This window comes from Megalobrama amblycephala, linkage group LG4, assembly GCF_018812025.1.
Source record: "Megalobrama amblycephala isolate DHTTF-2021 linkage group LG4, ASM1881202v1, whole genome shotgun sequence".
In the NCBI taxonomy this organism is placed as follows: domain Eukaryota; kingdom Metazoa; phylum Chordata; class Actinopteri; order Cypriniformes; family Xenocyprididae; genus Megalobrama; species Megalobrama amblycephala.
Window position 1 is genome coordinate 7,157,144 of NC_063047.1, and position 24,063 is coordinate 7,181,206.

The 24,063-nt window shown below is 37.2% G+C and overlaps 1 protein-coding gene across 1 annotated transcript in view; it reads right to left on the reverse strand.

Moving 5' to 3' along the window:
* si:ch211-225b11.1 (uncharacterized protein LOC561694 homolog) overlaps positions 1 to 19,072 on the reverse strand; it is a 30,934-nt gene extending 11,862 nt beyond the window's left edge. The window contains exons 1-8 of the mRNA XM_048187088.1: positions 18,401 to 19,072; positions 15,351 to 15,485; positions 6,737 to 6,947; positions 6,464 to 6,596; positions 6,006 to 6,140; positions 5,268 to 5,371; positions 2,897 to 3,021; positions 755 to 867 (exon numbers count right to left, since the gene is read on the reverse strand). Of these exons, the coding sequence (XP_048043045.1) occupies positions 755 to 867; positions 2,897 to 3,021; positions 5,268 to 5,371; positions 6,006 to 6,140; positions 6,464 to 6,596; positions 6,737 to 6,947; positions 15,351 to 15,485; positions 18,401 to 18,671 (1,227 nt within the window). The 5' untranslated portion in view covers positions 18,672 to 19,072. The remainder of the gene's footprint in view (positions 1 to 754; positions 868 to 2,896; positions 3,022 to 5,267; positions 5,372 to 6,005; positions 6,141 to 6,463; positions 6,597 to 6,736; positions 6,948 to 15,350; positions 15,486 to 18,400) is intronic.
* Positions 19,073 to 24,063: the final 4,991 nt, after the last annotated feature.

Genomic DNA, 24,063 nt, shown 5'->3' on the forward strand with positions numbered 1-24,063 from the left:
AAACATAATTTGTCGCTTAAATTCTGCATTCTCTTGAGATGCAGACACCCAAGAGGCGGACAACTAACTGTATATACTAGTTTAATTAGTGACACTTAGGCTATTTTAAAACCTTTATGGCAACAATGGCAACATTTTATTTTGACTTTTTTATTAAAAAAATATTTATTTGAATAGGGCAACATTTGTATTTTAAAACCTTTATTTTAATATGGAAACATGACACCTCATTCTACAATATTTCTATGATTAAATCGCTGACTCCTCCCCCATCAGCCAATCACTGTGTGTTTACTCCATAGCAACGAGGTCAACCCCGCCCTTACTCTTAGCTTAAGACTTCTCTCTATTCCTTAGTAAAAGTTTGTCTCAGCAGCTTTGTGAATAGGTTTTGAGAGAAAACTTTAGGCTAAGAACTTTTACTGCTATTTAGGAGAACTCTTAGTGGTAAGATAAAATGTTTTGTGAATACGGCCCCTGATCAGTTAGAAAAGATATAGCACAGAACAGCCTGAAGGTCTGAGCCGAGTTTGGTAGTTGTAGAGTTAAAGCTCTAGAAGAGATCAGAAGAAGAAAGAGAAGAAGCAGAATAATATGTTTAAATAGCATTTCAGTAAGTTGGTTTTCTGTCCTATGCGAATGGCTTTTTAGAAGGTAGCTGCCTGCTGTATGTAGGTATTAGTCAAAAAGTCAGCTTTCTAGGGTTTAGAACAGAGCTAGTTTGTGCATGCTTGTGCTATGAGGCCTCTTCTACCTGACTGTCCAGTCCGAGGCAGAGTAACATGATGAAAAACAGAGGAGCCCAGAGCTGAGAAATCGGCATGGTGGAGAACACCTCAGGATATACCACAAACACCAGACCAGGCCCTGCAGAAAAACACATACACTCAAATATCACACTGCTCAAGAGAAAGATGACACTAGTTATTATGCCAACATAAACAATAATAAAGGTCTTGGCCAAAAAGGAGAACCAAATCTTTCACATAGCACTTTGAATCTGATTAATGTTTAGCATTTTTCCTTGTTTTTGAATTTTCCTTGTTTTTGAATTCTCCAAAAATCAGTGCAAAAATGAAAAAAATAAAAATAGAATTTATATTCTAGATTCCTACAGACCTTAAACCCAAAAATAAGATATTGTAGGATGGAAGAGAAAGAGACTAAATAAAATGTAAAAAGAATTGGAGAAACTGGCTTGGAAAAGGCTGTGCAGCTGTCTTATTTTTGATAAGGAGAGAGAACAAAGAGTGAAAGAATGAAAGTCACAGAGACATTAAAGCATTTATTATGAACAGCACAACTATAATTGCATTTCTCAGAAAAAAAGATCTGCCTGCTGTTCTGAGAAATGAAAGATGACTGTTGGGTGAAATCATTTTCTGATAAGGTGAGCATAGTTGAGGCAGTGGTCTTTCTTCTGAGGAAGCAAAGGAGAAAATGCCTCCTCGAAAAATAAATAAATAAAATAAAAAATGAAACAAAACAAATCTTACAAAATAGGATATCAAACATTGTGCAAACAAATCATTTTTCTGAAATATAACACTGCCGAAGAAGAGCTATCCAGGTTTCACTGGGCGGCAACATCTCTGTGTTGGGTATAAACTGATGTACTTGAATGACAATATCTTAGAGTAAACAGTAATGTAATATAAACACAAAAATATTTTGATATTGTAAACTGCTGTGAAGTTCTCCAGAGGGAAGCTCAAAACTCAAGGACATTCTTTTATCATTGTTTTTTGTATTCACACTGTTCTGCTCTGCCCACTTTGCTCATTTCTTCCTGATTCTGCTTCTTCCATGAATGGTCTCTTTTATTCTCTTTCACTGGCATAATCCTACCTTCACCTCCTCTCACACTTATCCTCTCTCTGAGAACTTTTCATTTATCATCCCGCTTCATTTTAACTTGTGAAGCTGGAATTTCCCCACTGCATTCTCATTTCCTTAGCTTACAAGGTGAGGACTTCCTTAGGCCTGTTTCACACACAAAAGCAGTGCATATTTATATCAACACCTACAATAATAGGTTACATTTTTCACAAATTTCCCGAATCTCGCCTGATACAAGACAGCTGTCAAAGGTCCACGGTCGTCGCTGTCTGATTCTTTTTTTCATGATGTGCAGTACATATTCAATAGGAGAAAGAAATGTACTGCAGGCAGGTCAGTCAAGCACATCCACACTACGGTGTAGAAACCACCATGTATCCAGTGTGAACAGCCTCAAATAGTTGTGGGGCGTCATGTCAAATAATGTGACCAGTGCACATCCCTTGCCCTAGGATGGATTTATTATAAGTGAGATGCTTGTGTTCACTCTAGACAGAGTGTCAGCCTACACTGCTTCATGACACATAGCAACACAGCTAAAAGTATTCCTCATATCATGTTGGACCTTTTATTGAATGTAGTCTACTTTGACCTGTTGTGACATGCCTTCACAAGCACCCACAAGAGCTGTGTTTATGATGAAGGGCTGTTTGCAAGGTTGTTTTTTTTTTTTTTTGTAATTACACTAGGTGCCACTAGTGTTGCATATGTCATACTGGCGAACTGGCATATTCTTATTAATATTAATATAGAGTTCTAATGCATGACAAATCACATTTAAAATAATTATTGAAGAATTGTTAAAGATTAAGAAAACTATTTATTATTAATGTATTAATGCAGCTCCTCCCCCGCCTGTGTGATCCTGGTCCTTAAAACTGAGTTGTGATTCTTGGCTGAATGGAGACACAGCAATAAAATAAGACAGAAAATGTGGTCTTTTCAGTTCAAGCGATTCATTGTATTTACAGCTTGTAAACAAACCTTGAAAAACGCAAGGACATGGGAGGACTAGTTTCACAGCTGCTGAAACTGATAATAATTAAAAAAAACTTACCATCTGTGGCAATGTCATCTACAGGTAGGTTGTGAATGTGGGCCATGTACCCGATAGCAGAGAAAATAACAAAGCCGGCTATGATACTAGTGGCTGAATTAGCCAGAGAGACGATAAATGTGTCCCTGTAAAATAGAAGATAATAGTGATGAGGAGAATCATGCCTTTCTTGATGATAACAGACCCTTTTGCTCTGATCAGTGCAATTAACTCAAAAGCAAACAAAAAGCTTTTTCAAGTTGGATAGTTACATCAGCTCATTTGTTTTACTTTTTTTAAAATTTAGTTTTACATTTACTTAGATACACTGTTAGACCTTGCCAGGCTTTTTTACAGTAAAATACTGGCAACACTGTTGCCAGTTATTTACTGTAATCTACAGTATGTTACTGTAAAGATACAATGCACTAAATTAAAACTTGTGTTACCTCATTTCATTTGCAGAAACCAACTGCCTCAAAATGTCAGAATGATCAGAATGAAATTTACAAACAAATTTTTATTATATGCTAATAATATGAGTATTTCATTAATGTGAACTTATTTCTTTAGCCCTTTCAACCCCATAGGAACATCCTCTAGTGTCCACACTACAGAGTAAAAGTAACATTGATGTTGTGTTACAGTGAGATAATTAAGTTTATATTTAAGTGATGATTGAGCATTAATGATGAACACCTGCTGTTAACAAGCAGAAACACTGAAAAGAGGAACAAGAACGGAATAAATACAAGCAGAAACTACAACTACGAGCAGAACTACAACTGTCTTCCAGCCATTACACATTATTACACTCATTACTGACCAGATTAACTTTATTTCCACAAAAGAAATCTTATTGAGAATTAACAGAAGTTTAGATGTTGATATTTTGGTGAAAATGTTTGTTTTTTATGTTACCATTGAGGAGATCAGCGTTTGCTTTAGTTGAGCTCTTTACCCATGACCTTTTAATACGTCAGTTTTTCCTTCTCAGGCTGATTAAACTATTCATATATTTATATAAAATTGTTGAGTGTTGATATTTATGTGTTGGTGAAGACATAACCATCACATAGTCTCTTGATTCACTGAATTCATACTGTTTTATCCATTGTTACATTATTAACAGACTAACATTTTTCATTATTGCCACTGTAAAACTACAGCAAGAGTTCCAACAACCACCAGCTAAAGAGAGTTTATTTTTAAATTCCATTCACTAAAAAACAGCTGCAGTATTATTTAGACACACACAGATATCAAAAATCAGCACATTAGTCTCAACCATGGTGGTAATAAAGCTGCATAATTTATTCATTCTGCAGTGCATGCTGGGAGTTTTGTACTATGCTGGCATCCAGCATGCATTGCAGCATTAAACTTTTGGATGTCACCATTGTTGAGATTCATATTCTGATTGTTGATGTCTCTGCTGTGCAAGTTATGCAGGAGTTCAAAATATTTTATGCATTATAAGGACTTATATATTCTCCTAAATAACGGATTGCTGAAATGTTGCTTGTTCATCCACTGTTGAATCACAGATATAGTACAATCAATAAAGATAAAATACCCATTAAATCAAAGACTAGACACAGAAATAGATCAGTGAATTGGACAAGTCCAAGATGATTACAGAATCATCACCACAGCCAAATACCTGATAAACTTTATGTTGGATTTTTCCTGCCATAACAAATGTGTTTTATAAACATTCAGTTACAGCAGCCAGAGAAAGCTAATGTAAAAGAGTCAAGAGCCCAACTAAAGCAGACACTTGTCACCACGATGGTGACTGCAAACTTCAATACATTTTTATTTTCAGTAAAACATCAACATCCATATCTGTTAATTCTCAACAAGAACTTCTGTACATGTATGAAAAAAATAATGTCAAACTGGTTTGACACTGAAGTCAGTTGTAGTTCTTGTGTTTCTGCTCGTGACATTTTTCTGGTCTTGTTTCTCTGTCCTTCAGTGATTTTGCTTATCAGGTGTTCATAAAGTTTCTGAATTCACTCACTTCTTTTCATTCACTCACTCTGTCAAGTGGACTATATTAGTGAACTAATGTAGGGAATAGTGAATGAGGGTATAGGGTGTGATTTAGAACAGCCTCTGAGTGTTGACTTTGAGCATTGTTAACTCACAGTGTATTCCTGTAGGCTATTTTCTCGAAGATGACAAATATTACCCAGAATGCAGTGTTTTCTGCAGTATATTACTGTTTTAATGGAAAATGGTTTGTTACTGTTGGAATAGGTCTAACAGTGTACATTTATTTTATTTAAATGTAAAATATGTTTTTAACTATAAAATCAGTTGCTGGGACAAAGTCATCCCATACCCCTAACTTGTATTATTAACACTTCATTGCCATATAGCTTACCTAAGGATGTTGTTGTTGTACTTGTTGTAACTGGCCATAGATATCATAGAACCAAAGGAGATGCCAATGGAGTTAAATATCTGAGCAGCAGCATTGACCCACACCTACAACAATAAGATTAACAAAGACACACAAAGCGCAGGGTTTTATTTTTGTCCATATTTTTTTTTAATCATATACAGACATCTAAAATGTTATGTTTTAATAAAGCATTAACAGGAATCATATTTAATGTTTGCTTTATTTTATGGGCTTTATAGTACTGTCAATCGATCTAAATACCGCAGTTTAATCACAATTACATTTTTGTAGTTAACACATTCAGACTCAATCAGATTCTCTTTATGAAAAGAAAACAATATGTGTAATTACTGGGTTCATCAATGTATATAAGCATTAATACAAGCAACACAAATAGAAATAGGAGAAATATAAATATAAAAGTAATAAAACCATTCATTTAGTGACCTTGTTTTTACATGATACATGCTTTTTTTTAAGATTTAGCAGTGTTAAAGTTATTTAAAATCTGCTCCAGACCCCTTGATTAACTTCACCAAGTGCCAATTACATGTCAAAAGGTAAACAGCCACAATTCCCACAACAATGCTGTTGTTTATCAGTGGTGCTGCAGTAATGATACGGTAGCATGCAAGCTATAATATAATGTTGACTGTTAAAGTTCTAGTTTGTTTTTAACACTACTTGACTCATGTATGTTTATACAAATGATCTCACCTGGACTTCCAAGAGTTTACTCCAATTTGGCATGAGGAAGAAGAGGATACCATCTTTTGCTCCAGGCAACTGGACATTATTGATCAGCAATGCAAATAGTATGAAATAAGGGAACGTGGCAGTGAAGTACACAACCTATGGACAGAGTCAACAGAGGGATTTTTATTGGTGATAACAAGGACAATAGTACAAAAAAAAGTATATTTTATTTTATTCCTCTCACTTTCTTTAACAACTAGATTAAAATTCTTTGAGGTGTATTTACTTAAACAAATATAGTTACTATTACAGTTAACATACTGAGCCTTATTGTATACACACAAACACATTATTTATATTTTTATAAAGACAAAAACCCTAACTATCAATTTGTAGAATAAATATTCTATTGTGGGTTAATTTAAATAATTAAAACACATTGCATCTATTCAGAAATGACGTAAGCTCTGAACTCTGACCTTTCCAGTGGATTTGACCCCTTTAAAGATACAGAAATAAACAACGGCCCAGGCCAGGACTAGGAGGCCAAAGAGTTCCCAGCGAATCCCTCCAGCGTGCTCAATCCCGGTGGTCATTTCTAGGACCTTATGACTGAAAACCAAAACACCGAAAAATTGCAGATGGATGGATGGATGGGACAATTATAATCAACCTCTGACAAAAAGTCAAGAATTCTCACCAAATATGGCGTTAACATTAAAGACGGCAAACAATTTAAATCTGTCACTTACTCGAAAAACTGTTGACTGGCTGATTGCAGATGTGTGGCATTGCCAGGAAAACCAGTGGAACAGTTGCCAACTGCATTCCACGTGTTGTTGCAGGATTGCCACGGCAACGAGGGGCTGAACGAGTGAAGCAGGTAGTAGAGAGCCCAGGTCATGAGCACGTTGTAGTAGGTGCAGAGCACGTAAGAAATCACCACTGTGGCAAGCCCCACACCTGAGGACAGAAAAAGAAAGAGTGAGACACCAGAAAATGCCACTGTTTCCTGCCACCTTGTCCGAGTCTTTCACTGCTGAACAGACTCATATTGGAACAGCACTTAGGGCTCTTCAGAGGCTCTGAAATGTTTAGTTTAAAAAAAAGAATAAAACCGTTGACCTGCAGATGTACATTTTTAGGTTGACGTACAAGTTTCAAAAGAACAGACAAAGCAAATCTTCATGACAGATGTTTTCATTTTACTTTAAGTCAAGTTATATTAAGAGAATATTTCTATACATACGCTAAGAAAAGAAAACTCAGTTTCTCATGATTCTTCTGTTTTCCTTTCTTAGAGAAAAGTTTGGTGGTTGGCCAAAACACCAGGGGTTTCTTATGGCTCAAGAGACCTTATGCAAGAGGTTCTTTTTTTATTATTGAGGATTGCTTGAATAAATCCAGTAAGGCTGTTCAATGTTATGCTGTAGCTTAGATTTCAAAAGACCTCAGGCACACACAATATTGAAGAGCTAAAAAAATATTTGTACCCTGCTTACATGTGTTTCTGATTGGATTGATATCATGGGGTATTAAATGTGTAGTTGGAACAAGTAGTCTCATAATCTTATCTTAATCTTATGAAAACTTAAACTTCGAATGGCTTTTACCACTTATCTGTAGCTTACACCAATAGTTCTTAACTGGTTTTACAGTGGATATCAATTGGTGACCCAAAACGGTACCAAACTGTACAAAACCGTAGGGTGAAAATGATTGAGACACTTTTTCCAAGTCATCTCAATGGCAAAAACTGTCCCCATCACCCTGAATTCACCCCTATATATTATATATATATATATATATAAACGTATTAAAAATCAAACTTCTGCATAGGCCCAAATATATTGTGCCAAACAACTTGTGTTTGCCACAAGCAGAACTGTATTAAATGCAGTCTTTTATGATGCCAAGTTGGATGAGGGGATGTCATGCAACCTGTCCATGTTGGTCTCTGCCTTTCATGAAGTGATTGATACAACAAAATACCTTAGTGTTAAATTTGGATGCATAGCCTTAACATCAACAACAAAAGCTGAGAACCACTGGCTGACATACTAGTATTTCTGTTTCTGAATGACTTCATGTATTAATTGCATCCTGAGAAAACAGAGAAACAGGACTCTTAGCACACCACATAATATGCTTTTCTTTATAAAGGGATTCAATGGCCAGGGACAAACTTATGCTTCTTTTGTGCTGGCACATCACTGAAATTCTGATATACCGAACAGACTTGCTTCCAGTGATTTTGTTTCATTATTGCCAAACTAATCAGGATTGAAATCTCATATAAGAATTAGATTTAGAAACTAAATGTGAACATCAGAAAGATGTTTAAGAATTAAGAGTCGGATAATAACAAAAACATTCTTCAAAGACCCATCCGGTCATCATCATCAGAGTTCTTAAAATAAGCTTTTGCCATTAAAAAAATCCACATAGAGACAGCAAAAATTTGCTATTTTTAGTGGTCTGTTTATGATTTACTAAACAGTTCTGAATCCAATATAGACATGTCTATTCAGCATGAACTAGTAACCTTGTAACCCAAATCAGCATGGTAGGAGGAGGACAATGCTGTTACAGATCCCTTGTTCCCCTGGACTCCATTTCCCATGATCCTCCTGTTTCGTCACCTGCACTCACTTCCCTCGTCAGCTCCTCATCATCACGGATCACCTGCACCTGGACTCTATTATCTGCACTCCCTTTATAATGCACTCACTCCCTGCACTCCTTGTCCGTTCTCTGTTGTGTTAAGGTGTTTGTCTGGTATCCCTTGCTGTTGTTTATTAAAGAGTGTCTTATTTGTGGAAATCCGTATCTGCCTCGTCTCTACACCAGCAACCGTAACAGAAGAACCGACCTTAAACCGACCGGATTTCCACAGAAAGAACTATGGATGCTTCCTTCATCTCCCGGGCTCCAGCTTCTCCCATGCCTTCCACGATCTTGACGGCTGGCGATCGCCTCATCGGGCTTCTTCAGGTTGGTCGTTCACTGGAGAGGTATGTGGAGGAGTTCGTTGAGCTGGCTTATCTGACTGACTGGCCCGATGCTAATTTAATCGCCCTGTTTTTGGACGGTCTGGATGACAACACTCTCCGTTTCCATGAACCAGATTATCATTTCTCCTTAAGCGAAACTATCAATTTTATTTTGTTTTTGAATAATTCCAAATTCTATGTGGACAAGGTTCAGGATGAGTGTTGGTCTCCAGTCTGTCCAGAAACATGGTCGGCCGGGCCAGTTAGTCAGCCTCCGTATTCCTCCGCTTACCCCTCCGGTGAACTTCCTTCCTGTCCCACACTGGGCCCACACTCTCCCGTTGGGTCCAGAAGGCGGAGGAGGAAAAAACCTGCCGCTGAGCCCTCTCCAGCCTCCACCGAGCCCGCTCCCGTTCCAACGGGAATTTTAATTATATTTGAGGGAATGAACTCCGAGCCCGCTCCAGCCCTCTCCGAGCACGCTCCAGTGGCAGAAGGGATTCTGGTGGAGTATGAGGGGTATAACTGGCCCTCCGCTCCAGCCGCCGCTGAGCCCTCCGCTCCAGCCGCCGCCGAGCCAGCCGCTCCTATTATGAACTTTGTTGTTGAAACATACAGCCCTAAGACTGTTTTCCCTCCCTGCCTCCCTCTCCCACCTCCGTCTATGTGTATCTGCACTGAACCTCCACCTCAAGCCCACTCGCCCAGATCTCCACCTCGGACCTCTGGGCGATTACCTTCACCCCGGCTCCAACCTCCCTCTGCTCCACCGTTGCCCATCAGTCCACCAGTATCACCAGTCTCCATCCTGCCTCCACTCACACCTTGGTCACTCGTCAGCCTACCCTTCCCTCTGGACTGCACTCCTCCGTCTCCGCTCCGTCACTCCGTCCCTCGGTTTCAGTTGGCCTCCTCTCTCCCCCCGGTGTTCGTTTTGTTGTCTGTCGCCTGTCTCCTACTGCGGCCTTCTGGAGCCCCGGCTGCGCTTCGGTCGGCGGAGCCTTGGGTTCCGCCATCTCCCGCCGGTCCTTCAGCGCCGACTGGGCTTGACGGCGTGAAGGCTTCGGCTCCTGACCTGCCATGGCTGCCTTCGGCTCCTGACCCGCCATGGCTGCCTTCGGCTCCTGACCCGCCATGGCCGCCTTCGACTCCTGACCCGCCATGGCCGCCCACGGCTCCTGACCCGCCATGGCTGCCTTTGTCCCCTGACCCGCCATGGTTCTTGGACCTGCCCTGGAGACCTCCACTCCAGTCTACTCCTCCCCCTGCACCGGCATGAGGTCTCCAGGGCGCCCGCCCCCCTCCCGGTTGTTACATCTACGGCGCGAGGACGCGCCTACCGGGAGGGGGAGGTACTGTTACAGATCCCTTGTTCCCCTGGACTCCATTTCCCATGATCCTCCTGTTTCGTCACCTGCACTCACTTCCCTCGTCAGCTCCTCATCATCACGGATCGCCTGCACCTGGACTCTATTATCTGCACTCCCTTTATAATGCACTCACTCCCTGCACTCCTTGTCCGTTCTCTGTTGTGTTAAGGTGTTTGTCTGGTATCCCTTGCCGTTGTTTATTAAAGAGTGTCTTATTTGTGGAAATCCGTATCTGCCTCATCTCTCTACCAGCATACCGTAACAAATGCAAAGATCACCGATTTTGTTTTTTACCATGACTTGATGTCAGCTTTAAGTCCGTGGATTAGCTAAGATCACTCTCTGCGGAGCTTAACATTGTTTTGTGTCCCATTCCCACCACCTAAATGGAATGTTCATAGTTGTTTCAGGCCTGAATAGTAGAAAGCTCTGAAAACAGGAATGTTGTTGTTGGCACATACTGTGGTGTCTTCTGAGGTCACGTAGACTCCCCCAGAGCATTTTGGTCTCCTGAGCCTAAATGATTCCACTGCTTTAACGATACTATAGACCAGAGGCATCATTGGATTATTGGATTCTCTACTGGAAATCCAGAATTAACAGTCAATCTAACTGACTATGCTAAAATCCACTGCATGCAACATTATTGTAAACATTGTGTTAAACTTGAAGTTATTAAAAGGTTTGTAAGTTTGTTTGAGATCGAATTTGAACCTAAAATACCATCACATATCATTAAAGGGGAAAACACTGACATGTAAATATGTATTATCTTTCAAAGAGTAAATAACCCCCCCTAAATCCATATTGTTATCTTATGGAGAGCTGGGCCCCAAATATTATAAAGGCACAATACAAAATTTAAATTGCGTAAACAGGCAAGGCTTTAAAATCTAATCTAGATGAAAGAAACATTTTAAATGTTCAGCTCAGTTTAATAAAAACTTATGTAAGAATTGTGTTTCTTTGACAAATATTATCACCTGTCGGTATTAGGCAGGTATAGAAAGGCATTATAGCTTTCTTTCATACAACTTTATCATACATTTTTTCAGAGAAATTCTCATCTACTGTATTTTCCATTTTCTTGTGCAGACATGAACCAGTAGAATTCATCATCTCCCAGGTACTACATGAAATCCTAGCACCAGTTCTGCATTTTTTGTATCACATTAGTGCTGTATGACTGAACATAAATGCCTGCACATACAGTACACGCTTTCTTTTTCCTGTTTAGTGCACAGTAAGTCATTCCAATGTTTTGTATAAGTGTTGCCATTTTGACCTTGGGCACCTTGTTGTTAAATCATGCAACCCTGATGTCAACATCTGTTGAAAGATTAACATTAGGAAATAATTACTCCAGAGACAGAAAGGAGAGCTATTATAGAGAAGAGCCACTGAATAGCCCATTACTCACTTTTTCTGGTGGATCATCAGAAACATCAAAAAGAATGTGACATAAGAGTACATTTCAGTCAAAAGAATGTACAGAAAGAACTACCTACTTCAGTCCCTCTTCTAGCAAGGAGCCATAATCGGCTGAAATGAGCGCTATATCAAGGGATGGACCCAAAAGATTTGACCGGGTAGACTATCTCTGTCTTTGAGGAGAGAAGTCTTTAGTTAGCAGGTGAAAGAATGTCCAAAAAAAAAAAAAAAAAAAGACAAGAAAATAAACCCAAATGATGAACAGTGATGGCTGAGCTTGATGATGACACTCACTTTAGTCACAAATAGGCTGTCTCCATTTACATAAAAAACTTTTATTGTTATTTTATTAAAAGTGTATTATTACAAGAATAAATATTGTTGTTTTCACAACAAAGTAAGAGTTCAAATATGAAGAGGACTGATTTAGGTACAGAACACAGGACGAACACAAGAGATCAGCCATCACCAGATCATCAGAGATGAAGTGGCATAGTTACAGGTCCACACATTTTACAGGGAAAATCCAACACAAGGGTGAGAACATAAGCTTTGGTATCCATGCTTGAACTGTCATGTCAATACAGAGAGACAGGTTGATTAAAACATACAAAACATAAAGCATTAAAACATAGTCCAGCAAAATGATAATAGGTCATTGACATGAAGTGCATATTTTTGTGCCCAAGTGCATTATTTCCTTTTAAAATAATTTGATAAATTCATGACACGCGCATCACTTTATTCTATAAAACCCATTTAGTTTGAAAACATTTTCAGTACATTCAAATAATACATTTTATTTTATGTTTTGGTATCTTAAACCTCCAAAATGTCAGGTGATGCACCCTTCCGCACAAATGAACAGATTAAGAAAACTATTTAATAACAAGAAATTCAAAATAAAATACTATGACATAATCTTATATTTGAAACCTTTCCTATAAACCAATTTTATAAATATCAGTAGTTTTAAAGCCGTTGAGATAACTGATAGCTACTTTAAGTATGGGACACCTTCCATGTCAGGCGGTACAAACATATGTATGGACTTGTTAGCATAGAAAAAAAGAAAACTGATTAAAGTAAGTTGCAAAAGTCGGTGATGCAACCAGGAAGTCAGATGGTGCAACTGCAATGAATGCCCCTATATGACATAAAAAATATTATTTAAGCTAAATAAACAATACATTTAGGCTAAGATTGTGTAGTTTTATTCAAAAAAATTTTTTGTTCTAAAATGTTAGTTTTAAGATGTTTTAGAATGGTTAGGTAGGATGTACTTGTTCATGTTGTTTTGCAAAACGTGCTGCTATTGAGGTGGGATATGGGTAAGATTAAGGACAGGTTTGCTGGTATGAGTAGGTTTTAGGGTGGGTTAAGGGGTAAGGGAATGCTCAACACTGTAATTATAGATGTCATCAAATTTAGAAATTAATTACATATGTAATATACAGGTATTTTAAAATATAAGTACAATGTAAAATCATGTATGTACACAATAAGTGCATTGTATCAAATGGTTCATTTAAATGTTAGTACGTAGTGGTTAAAGGCACTTAATATAAAGTGGGACAGAAAACTCAACTAACTTAAGCTGATGATTCTTTTTGTATCACCATGAAACATGACTGTTATTAAATCACAACTAATTACAGTGTATCTAACCAGTCTATGCACCATAGCCTATTCCAGTTTCTGTGTTTCAAATGTGATATCATGATTTATTCTGTTTTTGATGAATTTACTACTTTTACTTTACCTTTGTTTGAGGTAAAAAAATAAAAATAAAAAAAAAGAACAGTAGAAACAAAGCAGAGGCCTGTTCCATAAAGTGCACTAAGAAAATTAGGGATTACAGACCAAAACCTGATTTGAATTAACAAATCAGTCGGGGCTAAGGCAATTCTATAAAGAAAAATTTAAGTTCATGCAATCCCACTAATTTGACCTAGGTTTAAATTCAAGATCATTTGATGTGCACGCTATTCTTAAGCAGCCCTAAAGGTTGATCATGGATCAAATCGATCAACCATGGCAAACATAACCTGAGCCCATCACTGAGACAGAACCTGAGCCCACCTCAGACCCGATGCCTGAGCTGATACCTGCCATGGACAAAGAGCCAGAGTCAAAGCCAGAGCCAAAGCCCACTACAGAGCCAGAGTCTGCTGGCATACCAGCAACAACAAAACAGTACCATCTCACGCACTGAAAAGTAGCGGTGTTCAGCCTTATATGTTTGATCCGGAGCCATGTAGAATGCAACAGGACGTTTCTGAATGGTTTCTTGATGAATTTATGTAGTTGATGTGGCATTAACTATCGCCAAGTCATTGATTAAAATGTTCCATCATGATAATCTATAAATCGTTGTACAGGTGCTCCTGTGGGAGATGCCTACAGAGCCAGAGAATATATGCCGCATGGAGATAGAACAGGTATAGTTTAGTTTAATTACGGTAATAACTTATGTTGTCATCTTGCTTTCATGACATGCTATTGCATTTGTGTTACGTACTGTATTGCAATAAAGGTGAAAAGGCGGGTGCAACAGCTTGAAGCAATCCGGCGCAAAATGATTGGCGCCAACATATAAGACTTTACTGGTTGTCTTTGGGACATTTCCTTCGAAAATTAAATTTAACCACGATGTCCTCAGTGACTCAGATGGCGTGAGTCTATGAAGACTTGTAATGGCTCTTTGGCGCAGACATTGTACTACTCCAGCTGCTACAGTGAGGATACAGAAACGGCGGACTCTGTGCTTTTCACTCAGGGCTGTGTCTACGCTAATAGCACAGATCGTCACCGGCTGTAGGCGGGGAATCTAAATAAGCTCGTTTTAAGAGACTGCTTTTGATTTATGGGAATTATAAAAAAAAATGAGTGAGTGGATTTGTACCATTATAGGCTGGTTGTTGTCACACACTGCGGGCACACATCGGTGTTCAAACACCTTATAAAAGTGAATTTTGCTGCATAATAGTTCCCCTTGATTTTGAAGTTGATTTTCTGTATACTGTATACTTATTTTTGGACTAATAGTGGTTAATAGTGTCAAATAATGGTATGCGAGAGAGTCAGTGGTAATATAATTTTGTTCCTGTCGGTCAGTGTTAGAGGAACTCAGCTGAGTGACTGAGCCTGAGCTATGTAATTTGCTTTATGGAATTAAATCCACTGACAATGAGTCAGACTAACTGAAAAAAGCCTGGCTTATTTGGTAAACTTATTTTATGGAACAAGCCTCTGGACATAAATAAATCACTGATAAAGCAAACAATGCGACAAGGTGCACAGCAGGCAAAGCCGTCCAGAGATTTTACAAGGAATATATCTTTATATAATTTATTTCTAAAACATATTCCTTAAACTCATTTAACGCCAAATCATAATTCAACAGACTTGAACACAGTTGAGAGTTGAACAGCAGGCCATTAGGTTGACTGAAATGCTAGAATGTCCCATACAACATAGAAATCAATGAGACTTCCCATTTGCTGGACTATGTGTGGATGGTAGAATTAAACCCAGGAGATATGAGTGATTGGGAAACATGGTCCACTCACCTTTGAAGAGGGGACATATTTTAGCCAGAGCATGGACCGGCCCTAGACGGGTGTACTGCCCAATGGTGAACTCCATGAACAGCAGTGGGATACCACAGAGAAACAACATGATAAAGTAGGGAATCAAGAAAGCACCTGGAACACGTGAAAGATTGGAAAACAAAACATATAAGATAAGATAAAATAATTATTAAATAAATAATGAAAATAAATGAATGATCAAATATTCTTTAAATAAAACCGACACAGTTTTTAATAAATATATTGTTTTGCTTCAGTGGTAACAAATGTATTCTTTTTGTCTTCATAAATTTGACAGGGATAAATCAATGGTATATTAACAATGGACAAATAGTCCTGTAATTCAATTTGACACCCCTCTATTTATCTTTTTTTCTTCTTCTTCTTTTTTTAAGCAAAATCATTCTGTGAGGTTAAAACTATTTTCTTGCAACTCATGTTAATGCAGAGTTACCATGAAAAGAGGAAGTGTTTTTCGGAAGGGCAAGATGATTTATTGACATCTTATGTATAGATGGTCATAAATCTATTGCCTCTGATTAAAAAAAAATACAAAATAAAATCTGAGGTTGTGAATGGTTTTACTGTCTATGAAAGCAAACATCCTAAAAAACACACTAAAATAAATATGGTTATATACAGTACAAACATTAAACAACGGGAGACAGGATTATCTGCAGTGAACTTTGTGACAATTGTCCTATAAAACATATTTATCTTAAATATCACAGATCACTAGGGCTGTGCTCAGAATATCGATACAACGATACATCGTCATGAACTCCTGACGATGCGCGTGACGATGCGCGTATCGATACAGCAGCTGCCGTATCGAGTCTGTCTTGCTTTTAAATCTAGCCAATCACGTGACGTCACGTGATGCTCTCGAACGGAGAAACACGCGATCTCCAAATCATCGATCAAAGCATGCTAACGTTTTAGGACAGGTCGATGGTATATAAATCATGGCCGAACGTTAGCGTTTGTCAATCAAGCCAAACCGTCCATTCAGAAACCGAGAAATTTGAAGGCCGATCTCTCAGGTTGAGGCGCGAGCTGGCTTGACTGACGTTTTCGTGAGGATATAGTTTATGGACTGTTTTGATTTCGGTAATTACATCTAGAAAGTTAAAAACAGTGATGGCATATATAATAGAGATATCTGAAAGCGAAACGAAAGTGATATTGGCCTCGTCCAGTGGGGAGGACGCACGAGAGGAGACCTGCGCATTTAATTAGTATGTGTATACTAATACAGTAACAAATGTATTGCTCATGGTTGGTTCATGTTAATACATTATCTGATGTTTAATAAATGAACCTTAGTGTTAAGTGTGTATTGTAAACTCATGTAGCCCATATTTTGTAGACCACGTTAATAAAAACGTGTTGTTCTAGAACATATTTTTAGTTGATATCCAAAAAAATCATTTTTACAGATGAAAAAAAAAAAAAAAAAACAGGCAGTATAGACATTATTATAATATTATAGCCGATATAATTAACTAACTTAGTTTTCTTACAAGTCAACTTACTGTTGCAAGTGAAATTAGTCATTGAGCTTTGTTGATATGCTTCAGTGTCACTATAATTGTCAATTCAGTTACTGAGGGTGTGACTTTAAAAGCAAGCTTTTAAAAGAAGCTTTTTTGTGACTTTTTTATATTTAATTTAAATCATTGTTTTTTTTAATGACAAAAACAAAATAGTTTTTTCAGTTATCATGACTGTTATAACACTGGTTATTCAATAAACACATATTACTGTTACTTTAAAGAAATTTAAATTCTACATTGAACCATATCGTGATACGTATCGTATCGTGGCTTTAGTATCGTGATGCGTATCGTATCGTGACATTGTTGGTGATACACAGCTCTACAGATCACTGCTTACAGGAATTAAATTTTATTGATTGTCACTCTTGGGACAGTATAAATATTGCATGTTTTTTTAACAATTCAAATAATTTTTGCATGCCTTTAGTATATCTTTTTTTTTTTTAATTTTTTTTAAATGCTATATATGGCGTGTTGCCGACCCAGAAAGGAAAATTTATGGTTGATAAATATTCATGGAAACAACAACCCATTCTAAGTCAATGAATATGGTTTAAGTCAATGATTAACAATGGGAAACAGCATAGATTGGCAGAAACAACACAAAGACTAAACAAAGTCTAGCGTGTGAAAACAAGAGACATATCCAATGGCACAAACTCCTGGATCTACTGTTACATCTTAGTTACACAACTGCCACAAAAAAAAGCTTTCAACAAATAATCTAAATATAGATACAATAAACATAATATAATGATATTATAAACTAAATATAGACTGCAATGCAAAATTCTTAGAAATGTAATCTCTGTATTTATGTAAGTCATGAAAATTATTTATACAATTTTGGACTGTTTTTACTTTTAAAAAATGTGGTAGAACCTCAAGTAAATCTTTCATTACAACATAACTGTACACAACTTAATCATTATGTTCAAAAAAGTTATTTTCAGATATCATTTTGAGTCATGCCTATCAAGAAATTTCCTAAGCTTTAATCTATTTGACCTGAAAACAAAAGTGCCTTTCCATTAAAGGTATGTTATATGATTGAGATATATATTATATATAATTAATGACCTTGACATACAGTCAAGTACAAAAAGGGTCCTCTCGCCGTTATGGTTTTTATGTCACATGACAACAAAATGGCTACCTACATGTTGACTTTTTTAGGGAAATAAAAGTTTTTCAGATATTAATTTTACATAAAATAGCCATCATTTTTTTAAATTCTATATAAATATTAATATCTGTAATATAATGCGTCATCTCTGGACACTCCAAATGCCCGTAACTATTGTTAATAACTGTAAATCATAATTAATATTCTGATGAAAACTGTTATGTTTATGGTTACCATGGCAAATTTTGTATGGTGTAATAACATGAAGATGAGCAAGACATCTGGGTGGCTAAACACTCTATGGTGATTCATGAGAGAGAAGCAGCAGGAGTCTCTTCACTCACCTCCTCCACTCCTGTAGCACAGGTACGGAAAGCGCCACACGTTCCCCAAACCCACCGCATAACCGATAGAGGCGAGCACGAACTCCATACGTCGACCCCACGTTTCTCTTGGTTCCGTTGCCGGGTGTTCAGCCATTGCCAGCCTCATGGCTTCAGCATTGCCGGGTGTCATCTTGGCGAGATCTACCTCCTCTTTTCCCTCTCCAAGCTGCTGCAATGCAAACTTAGTAGATAAGGTCGTAGTCGTGTTCTCAGCTCCAACTCCCATCATTACAAACGTTTAAGCGCAAAAAAATATATAGGCTATTATTATTAGCGCTTAAAATATAAATATTAGCGCATTAAAAATGGCGATTTTTAATATGGGCAAAAAAGGATGCCACAGTCTTTCAGAACGAATTAGCTTGACACTGTTACAATTTGCCGGTATGTTATCAAATGTCACTATCACCGCTCTGTATTACAAAAAAATTGATGATGCAGAGTATTAGGGCTAACTAAATCTACCCTTACATAAAAAAAATACCGAGCTACCGCATCCTCTTTTAACTGTTCCGAATACATAATATGCACATACTGTTAGCTGCTTATATAGCTCAGTTACACAATTTTTAAGACCAGCCCCCTAAAGTATAGTTTCCTATGTTACATATCCATTTCCATTCTGGTTTCTGGCTTCCTTCGGCTCCGCCCATTGAGTGACGTCAGTCGATTGTGAACGCGCGCCTCTCTGTCAGTAGGCTATATAATATTCGTTGCTCACAGGAGAATATAAAATCGAGTCAGATAACAAGCGTGCACGTGTAGTGGTTTGTTTACTTAATCCACAATGACTGTAACCTGCATTACCGAATTGAAACATTAGCCTATATACTGATTGTGATAAAAGGTCTTAAACGTGATAACGTTTGATTGATGTTAATAATGGATTGTTTGGCTATACTGTACGACAAATTTGAGGATTTAGATTGGCCATATTGTAGACCAGTATGTCAGTGATGTAATTTAATTCAAATTAGGCACCCTAAAGGTTTAAGTTTACACGTAACATCTTTTTTTTCACGTATCGAGTAAAAGAATTGTATTGCCGACTCATCATGAGTTGCAGAAATGGGAAGGAGGGAGGGGCGGTACCATTAGGCAAATGATAGGGGAAAAGGCGGGATTTTAAAATGAAGTAAACCTGCCCTCAATTGCATTTTTAGAAGCCATTTTACAGGTTGTGTTATATTTAATAAGTTGAAAATGAAAGCAACAAATGAAATAAAATAAAAACATTTGTCTCATTACGCATGGTGTGATTTGCAGCAAAGAATATAGGGTGATTGGGACAGTTTTTGAATTTCTGCCTTGTGCAAGGTTTCTTGTCATAAATGAAAAACATCAGCTCAACACATGACACATTTCTGTAATACTGAAGATGTTAACTATCCATTTGAGGAGGAAACGATGGTAGACCTATATTATCCTCCTGGGACCCAGGAATAGACTTTTGTCCTCTGTAGTGGACATTATATTTTAGTGATTTTCTCTTTCTGTTACAAAACAGGACATTGATTTCATAAATGTCCACTGTAGAGGACAATTAATTCATGATTATCAGGCATTTTAGGAGATATAACAAGTGAATAGGGAAAGAAATTATATATCAATATTCCTATTAATTATTAGATATTATTATGAAAATGTTACCAATTATTACTCCCATTATTACACTTCTTTTTCTTTGAATGTTGCTCCAAGAACACATTAATATGCAAATTAGATACAGTGTATAGATACATTGTATTGAATGGGAAAAGTAAAATGGCATATCAATTAATTCCATTATATCTTTCATAACATAGTTGAGAATCATATTTATACAAAGTTTAAAAAAAAATCCTGAAGCCTAAAAATTGATTGGTGATTAAAAAAAATCCCATTGTTTTTAATATAATAATTTCATGTCAATTTATTTTTTAAACAACTGAGTCTTGGTGTCGACTACAGAGGACATAGCATAACATATGAATAAAATAAAATGCTTCAATTTTTTTTTTTTTTTTTTTTTGTTTCTTATGCTCTAAACAATGTAATGATGTGAAAAAATACTAAATTCGAAAAAACTTTTTTTTTCTGGGTCTCGGGAGGTTATGAAAGGATGTGTGAGTCTGACATACATTTTTCTGTGAACTAAGCAAAAAAAAAAAAAAAATTTTTTGGTAACATTTGGGTGATTGGGACAGCACGTCTTTCCATTGATTTAGGGTAGTGTAAGCATATTTACTGTTTTGCACATGTTAGTTCATACTTTGATATAATTTTATATGCAATATTTCCTTTTCTGTTCATCATCATTAAGAGTCCATGTTTATGTTTTTATATCCATCCACAAGGTTTGAAGTCCAAAAGTCATTGAAAACATTTAAAAATAAATTAAACAAGTAAAAAAAAAAAATGATATAGGTCCCAAATTCATACAAAAAAAAAGAGAAAAAAAAAAGCAAACTGATCCAAAACCTTTTTTTTTTTTTTTTTTTTACAACATTTAACATTTGGATAAGATATTGGGTGGGCCCATCACCAATTAACTACAAACACATTTAACCTGTACAAACCTTTTATTACTGCAACAGTAAAATTATTACTTCAATCAATAAAAAAAATAGGCTACAAAATAAAAATAGTTTAAAGACCCCCTGTGGTGAAAATCATTTATGTCTATGTAGTGTTTTTAATATGCTTTAAGACAAACCATGTGCAAATTCATAAGTCAGCACCATTGCTGAGTATTTTAAACTTTTGAAACTGACAGTCTAAAACCCGCGGTTTTGAAATCGTGGGTGTTTGTGACGTCACAGACTACTTTGTAACCAATCACAACGATGTGCCAGCAGGCTATAGCATGTCATTAACTATGACTGCTCTGAAGCAGGAAAGTCTCGAGAGAAGCCAGGGCTGTGTTCAGCCCCGACAAAACGTTGCAAAACGTTTTTTAAACTGAAACGGTGGTGTGTTGAACACCCTGTTCTGATGACACAAGAGATGTAACTATGGCAGCTGAGAAGGACATTCTTTGTGTTCTTTTTGAAGAATTTTCGGAGCCTGATGAAGTCGGTATAAATACGTGTTTAATACTGCAAAATACACTCGATGTTACAGTCACTGCCCTTGCAGTCCAGAATAAAACATCTCAAAAGAGTGAAGGGATTTGTGGAAACTGTTCTTGATGTCTGTGTGTGAATAAATCTTGCAGGAGGTTTGAAGTGTTTAGTGAACAATGTGTTTTTCAAAATTTCTGATTAAAACGGTTTTATTGTTGTAATTCTAGAAGAGATCCAGTATAAAGTTAATCACATTTTGCTCATAAAAAGCTCAGTCATTAGATCAGTGAATTAAGCCACTAAATGATGATTACATTCTTATCATCTAACAGCTGAGCACTTGTTTTTCTTACCATAACAAACAGCTAGAGCAGCCAGAGAAAAACCAACACTAAAACAGACAAGAAGAAAACTGCCTAGTAAGCACTAACCTCGATCATGGTGACATCAAACCAAACTTATTTTCAAAAAATCAACAACATCTAAACCTCTGGTAATTCTCAATAACAACTTTTGTAGATGTATGTCAGAAATCAAGTCAATCTGGTTAGTAATAATTGAAGCTGGTAATGCTGTTTGTGGAGATGTTTATTCAGTATCTATTTTTTTAAGTGTTTTCACTTCAGCTACAACCTACTGAGTGTCTTCTTTAAAACAAGACCAATCTTAAGTCTGTATTCAAAAGCATTCTTGAATTATAAGCATTTAAGTTTGGATAGTGCATTTTCATAAAAATACTCAAAAAGGGGGGGCGCAGGTTAAGAGGTTAATCAGATCTTGAGAGATTTAATGTCTTTTATCTTCATTTCATCGAAGGCCGTGGCTGAAGTTGTAGTTCTTGTTGTTCCTCTGTCCTTCTGTGATTCTGCTCGTTATCACCTTATCATCTCATTAACTCCAGCATGTTTCTGTGTTACATTTAACAGCCTGTAGTGTGCACACTGAGCAGTGTTCATATCTTCTGGGCTAACCCATGTGGGGCCTCCATGGAAACTGTGGACAAAACTGGTTGGGCCCCAGTTAGACAGCCCAGGTGACACCCATCTGGGCCCCACATAGATGGGCTGGGACCATTATCAATGCCTAAATGAATCTACAGCGGTCAGGTGGTACATGTGGGAGCTTTTCGAAAACTCCCAGCTTACAAGCTGTAATTACAAGCTCTACGAGGACGTGAACACTTTTTACAAGCTAGAATATCATAACTACAGGAATTACGAGGCCACGTGAACGCACCTTCATGCAGTAAGCGCGCTATTAGGCTACTTTAGCTTCCACGGTCCTCCGCATAAAACACTTACTTACTTTTTGGACCATATAGACATGCATTTATTGACTTGTATAAACTCCGTTCTGTAAGAGGTCATGTGAGAGATATTTGTCCTGTCTCCACATTATCTGAGAAGCAACTGCGGGGATACCCAAAACAGCTCGACACATTTGGCTCTGGTATGAGACTAATAACATAAGTAAATATCCCAGTAGGCCTACTTTTTGTTGTCATATTGCCATTGACTGAAATACCAAAATGGTAGGAACTGAATGAACTTGTTTGATTTCATAAAATGAAAAATTCAACTTAAAGGTCCCGTTCTTCGTGATCCCATGTTTCAAACTTTAGTTAGTGTGTAATGTTGTTGTTAGAGTATAAATAAAATCTGTAAAATTTTAAAGCTCAAAGTTCAATGCCAAGCGAGATATTTTATTTAACAGAAGTCGCCTACATCGAACGGCCAGTTTGGACTACATCCCTCTACTTCCTTCTTTAATGACGTCACTAAAACAGTTTTTTGACTAACCTCCGCCCACAGGAATACACAAGAGTTGCGTTTGTAGAGTGTGTTTGTCGCCATGTCGTCGAAACACTGTTATTTTCATCCCGCAGTCCAATCACCTTTGTTTGGCCTTCCCAGGGACGCTGTACTTAGAGATTAATGGTTACAATTTATGTTTAACTCGGTTCCCGAAAATTATAATTGTGGTATCCTTACTGCAATAGTTAATGTTGGACTGCAGTGCACATAATGGCCACAAGAGGGGACTATGCTTATGTATATGGCTGTTTTCCATATGAGGTACTCTTCTGAGTGAGTGCTAACGTTGTACATTTTCTGTCGCTGCTTGTGGAGATTAAAGAGTTCAGCCTCTCGGGAATTATTGTCTTTTAACACCACAATAATCCACATGTAAAACTATGTGCAGCACACGTTATGGTAAGAGGCGTGACATTTCCGGGCAAGGTGCGCTCTCTCTATGGCTCTGGGTTGGCTAAGCTGCTGTCGAATCACAACACAGGAACCGCTGGCACAATCAGAACTCGTTACGTATTTCTGAAGGAGGGACTTCATAGAACAAGGAAGTCATCAGCCCGTTTTTATGACAGTGGAAACAGCGGTATACAGATAAGTAAATTATGTGAAAAATACTGTGTTTTTTTACACGCGAAACATGAACACATGTTATATTGCACACTATAAACACAATCAAAGCTTCAAAAAACCACGAAAAACGGGACCTTTAAATTGTGCTGATTTAAATCATGTTATAAAAATGATTCAAATTGAGTGGGTGAGTTTT